At 41.5% G+C, this 5,715-nt stretch overlaps 1 protein-coding gene across 1 annotated transcript; it reads right to left on the reverse strand.

Moving 5' to 3' along the window:
- Positions 1-2,522: 2,522 nt before the first annotated feature.
- On the reverse strand, positions 2,523-4,890 carry LOC110304788 (probable ATP-dependent RNA helicase DDX5). The gene is made up of 2 exons (XM_021176381.1): positions 4,341-4,890; positions 2,523-4,245 (listed from the first exon to the last, which is right to left on the reverse strand). The coding sequence occupies exons 1-2, from the start codon at positions 4,779-4,781 to the stop codon at positions 2,842-2,844; spliced, it is 1,845 nt and encodes a 614-aa protein (XP_021032040.1). The 5' UTR covers positions 4,782-4,890; the 3' UTR covers positions 2,523-2,841.
- Positions 4,891-5,715: the final 825 nt, after the last annotated feature.

A 5,715-nucleotide genomic window follows, 5' to 3' on the forward strand; every position in this document is an offset into this window, starting at 1 on the left:
GGAAAGAGAGGCCCATTGGACTTGCCAACTTTATATGCCCCAGTACAGGGGAATGCCAGGGCCAAGGGGTGGGGGTGGGTGGGAGGGGACTGGGGGGGAGTGTATTGGGGACTTTTTGGATAGCATTGGAAATGTAATTGAGGAAATTACCTAATTAAAAAAAAAAGAATTGTTAAAAAAAATTTAAAAAAAGAAGAAGACTAGAGCCCAGAGCCCAGAACAACCCACTGTGACTCCAGCTCTAAGGAATGTAATGTCCCTTGTAGCCTCCATAAGCACACACACACACACACACACACACATGTAAATGCCTAAACATTAAATAAGTGAAGGGAAAACCAAAAATTTTGGCTCACTCAGCATTGATAACCAGACATCCAAATAGTTCAGAATTCCATAAACAGAATTCCTTAAAGCACTCAGATATATTGAGCCTGTGATTGGCTGAGCTGCAACCACAGATGTCCAGGACAGGAAGACCCCCTACAGCCTCTATGGGATGCTCATTTTCCACATCTTTCTGTGCTGGAGCATGGAATATTCTTACAATTTTTTGTTAACTGACTCATAAAAATTATACATACTTATAAGAGTATCATGTGATGTTTATATATATATATATATATATATAAATATATATATATATATTGAATTGTTCAAATCAGAGTAACATTCAAAATCTTTTCTTGTGTTTTCTTTTAATATTTATTGATTGATTTAATGTGTATGCATATCTGTATTCACCATCTATACCTGGTACCCAAGAAGGCCAGAAGAGGGCATCAGATCCCCTGGGACTGGAATTATAAATTACTATGAGCCTCCATGTGGGTTCTGGGATCAAACCTGGGTCTTCTGGAAGAGCAGCCAGTACTTAACCACTAATCCATATCTCCAGCCACTATTATAGATTTTTAAAATATATATGTTAGCACATATACATGCATTAGGGTTCTCTAGAGGAGCAGAACAGAAATGAATACATAGTACAAAGGGGATTTTCTTGGTTGGTTTACACTTTTGTTGAAATAGATTCTGATAACCCACTTCCTGCTCAGTTCACCAGACTGGATACCTCAGTGATTCCAAGTTAGCACTGAAGGCCTAGAGGATTACTGGAGAGCCACTGCCTTCAGTTAATCTGGAAAGCCAAAACAGCTGGATTTCCAGGTCAGTGAAGGACAATGGTTGGGATGGTTGTAGATGGACTCACCAGAAAAGGGCAGAGGGCAGGCAGACCTCCTTCTGATTGGGCCGCCACTGGAAGGTGTCACCCTGTCCCCACCTCCATTAATTACAGACCCACCCAGAGGCTTGTCTCTTAATTTATTCCAAAGCTAATCAAATTGGCAATCAAGATTAAACATCACAATACAGGGTATTACCATTATCTACCGTCACTTTAGTTCACACTAGAATTACAGAACTCCATGCCTGTCTTTAATTAATGGTAACAAAGTACCCACTAGTCAACCTTTCCCAACCATTTGTCCCAGCATCTAGTAGCCACCATTCAACTCTCAGAAGCTATGAGATGAAAGTTTTGACAATCCTCACATGAGTGAGTTCAATAAAGCAGAGTGTGCCTCCTATGCACAGCTTGCTTCACTTGTCATAGTGTTCTTCAGCTCCATCCATTTTGCTACAAATGGCAAGAGCTCACCCATTTCTTTCTTTGCCTTTCCGTCATTGGGCAGACATGCAAATTGTCTTCATTTTTCAGCCATTGGAATAACACTTCGATAAATACTTGTCATACTCAGCTTGTGCCCATGATCCTCATTCTGGGGCAACTAATTTGCTTGGGGGCCAACTGTGCTCAATGGCTAATTAGTATGCACAGTCAAATTAAACACTTATGTGACCTCTGTCTCCTCATTTCCAGAGGAAAAGTCCTATCATTGTCTGCAAAAAAAATATGTTCCTTGACACTGCTTATCTGGTCCCCTTGACTTGAAATTCCACTTTGAAAAAAAAAAAAAACCAAGAATAACTAACATTTTATAAGCAGGGTTCAGATATTTAAAAAACAAACAAACAAACAAATGTGGCCATCATCCAAATTCAGTGTAAGAAGGCATGAAGAAATGGGTCTGAACAGACAAACACTCTGTAAAGACTTCTTAGAGCCCAATTAGAGAGCTCAGTGCTTAAGAGCACTTGTTCTTCCAGAGGATCCAAGTTCTGTTCCAAGCACCCATGTCAGGCAGTTTACAACCATTTGTAACTCCAACCTCAGGAGATCTACTGTCTCCGGCCTCTGTGGACACCTGCACTCATATGCATGCACTCACATACAGACATGCATGCCTATACTTAATTTAAAACTAATAAAAAAAACATCTTTTAGGAATAACCTGTTACAGGGGCTAATGATATGAGTAGGCTCAGAACAATTGCTGCTCTTGCAAAGGGCCCTGGTATTCTGACTCCCTCTTCTGGCCGCCATGGGAATCAGGCATGCACATGGTGCACATACACACATGAAGGCAAAACACTCATACAAATAGATAAATCTATTCTTTTTTTTTTTTTCAGTCTTCAAATATCTTTTATTGGAAGGCCATGCATTGCCTTCATTTATTGTATTTGAAATCACTGTACAGTTACTTTTGTGAAAACACTGCCTGCATTTTCTGGTACAAAAAAAAAAAACCTAAAAATTGTTTCAGAAATGTAGATAAATATCCAACTTAAATAACAAAAAAAGTGCACCATAATTACTGCTGCACTGCAGTCATTTCTGCATTTCCCATGTTTCTTAAATAACTATCTTGTCTGATAACACACAATATAAAGAGCAATTATGAAAAACAGACATTTACATATACTTCTAAAGTCTTATTGAGAATACCCTGTTGGCATGGGATAGCCAATCATAGTCGCAGCAGCTGTAGCAGGATATGCATATGTCTGTTGGTTCATACCATTGTGCATATTTGCAACATTACTTCCATATTGCTGAGTGCTATCATAACCGTTCTGGTAAGTCCCTGTTGGATTACCAGTCCTAAAACTGGTCTGTATGCCAGCAGATACAAAATTACTTCCAAAGCTCCCACTGGTGTAATTTGCAGCACTGTATACACAATTCTGAGTGTTAGCCTCAAAATCTCTCTTAAGCAGATTAGAGTAGCCTCTGTCATAGTTTTCCCTGTCTCTAAAGGTATTAAATCCACCCCTTTTGCCTGCAGAGTATCTGTCACGACGATCATCCTTCATGCCTCCTCTACCCCTGGAATGACCTGAACCTCGGTCTTCGACCAACTGAAGCAACTTGGGATTAATTGCTTGATTAGCTTCCCGNAGCACAGAGATAAGGTCGCTCACTTGCTTTATGTTATTAGGTGTAAAGAAAGTGTATGCTGTGCCTGTTTTGGTACTGCGAGCAGTTCTTCCAATTCGATGAATATAATCCTCTGAGGAGTTAGGGTAGTCATAATTGATGACAAATTTCACATCTTCCACATCTAGCCCTCTGGAGGCCACATCGGTGGCAATCAGAATAGGAGCGTTTCCATGTTTGAATTCATTTAGAACCCAGTCACGTTCCTGCTGACTCTTGTCACCATGGATGCCCATGGCAGGCCACCCATCTCTCCTCATTTTTCTGGTAAGTTCATCACATCTTCTTTTGGTTTCAACAAAAACAATGGTTTTATTCTCCTCCTCACTCATGATTTCTTCCATCAGACGAATAAGCTTTTCATCCTTTTCAACATCATGGCATACATCCACAATCTGAAGAATGTTATGGTTTGCCCTCAGTTCCAGCGCACCAATATTGATATGAATATAGTCTTTCAGGAAATCTTCAGCAAGCTGTCTTACTTCTTTTGGCCAAGTTGCACTCCACATTAGTGTTTGCCTATCAGGTCTTATTTGATCCACAATTTTCCTTATCTGGGGTTCAAATCCCATATCAAGCATCCTATCAGCTTCATCAAGGACAAGGTAAGTTGTTCTTTTCAGATTGGTTTTCCCACACTCTAAAAAGTCAATCAGTCTTCCAGGTGTTGCAATACAGATTTCCACACCTCTTTCCAAATCACGAATCTGAGGTCCTTTGGGAGCACCACCATAGATGCAAGTAGACTTCAAGCGACAAGCTCTACAATATTCAGCAGCCACTTGCTGCACCTGCTGGGCCAGTTCTCGAGTTGGTGCCAGCACCAAGCAAATAGGCCCATCACCTCTCTCTAGGAATGGCTGGTGGTTTATGTGTACAATGGCAGGCAGCAAATACTATTGAAGGGTAAAAAATAGTAGAAATTAGATTAAAATAGTTATATATCTACAGGTCACCTCTGCCACAATTTATCAAGTTTTCCTAGACTTACAGATAGTGTCTTCCCAGATCCAGTCTGAGCTACTCCAACCATATCCAATCCACTGAGAGCAACTGGCCAGCCCTGAGCTTGAATAGCAGTGGGTTCAGTGAAGTTCTGCCTTGCAATCACATCCATGACATTCGCAGGAAAGTTTGCTTCATAAAAATTCAGAACCGGTTTTGGACAGTTGTGACCTCTAACTGTAACTTCCTTGCTTCTTCTATATGTATCAACCTCTTGTGCGGTGCGCCTTGCCAAATCAGGGTGTTCTTGATAAAAATTCTTCTCAAATTTGGGCAGCTCATCAAGATTCCACTTCTTTTTAACTAGTTTCTCCCCAGGATTTCCAAACTTCTTTCCAGAGAGGGATCCTGTTCTACTCCCTCCAAATCGAGGTGCACCAAACCCTCGATCCCGGCCGCGGTCTCGGTCACTAGAATAACTCGACATGGCATGGCGGTGTGCGGGCGGAACCCAGTGAAAGTAGAATCCAGCAGCGACGGTGAAGCCTCTGCGGGGGCGTCACCAGCGGAGGGGGCCGGTGGTGTCGAGGGCCGGAGCTGCGAGGGCAAGGACCTATGGAAATGAATCGATAAATCTATTCTTAAAGCGTAACTATTAGACCTTCTTGAGAGGCTGTTTAATACGCATCTGAAACTCTAGCTTTACTTTAACATCCAAACCACTGGGTTAAGTAGTCTGAGCCCAGAGTATTGGATTTGCCGTCTGGGTTAAATCTAGATCAAGCTTCTCTTTTTCAGTGGGCTGCCTGTTCTTAAAGGAGAATCAGGTTCGTAAGGTGATACATAATGTCTACTTGGAAGTCAGAGACCCAACTGTGCATCTTAGCTCCTTCAGTCACAACCTGTGTGACACTGGAGGAGTCACCTAACCCCACTCACTGATCATATTTGCTTGTCACAAGAGAAAAGAGAGGAAGGGGAGAAGGAGAAAGAATCAGAATCACTGTGTAAACTACGTAAGATGGCATGTGAGAAGCAGAGCGCAGAACTAGTGTGTGCTGTTCAAATCAGAACATTCAAAATCTTTCCCTACAGCTTTTAATATATTAATATATTTACTGGTATTAGTTAGGGCTCTGTAGAGCAGTTGTTCTCAACCTATGGGTCATGACAACTTTGAGAGGAGGGGATCAAATGACCCTTTCACAGGAGTCACATGTCAGTCATCCTACATATTAGATATTTACATTACGATACATAACAGTAGCAAAGTTACAGGTATGAAACAGCAACAAAAATAATTTTATGGTTGGGGGTAACCACAACATGAGGAAGCATATTAAACAGTCACAGCGCTGGGAAGGTTGAGAAACATGGCTGTAAAGAAACAGAACTGAGCCGGGCGTGGTGGCGCACACCTT

This window comes from Mus caroli, chromosome 11 (genome assembly GCF_900094665.2).
Source record: "Mus caroli chromosome 11, CAROLI_EIJ_v1.1, whole genome shotgun sequence".
NCBI classification, from domain to species: Eukaryota; Metazoa; Chordata; class Mammalia; order Rodentia; family Muridae; genus Mus; species Mus caroli.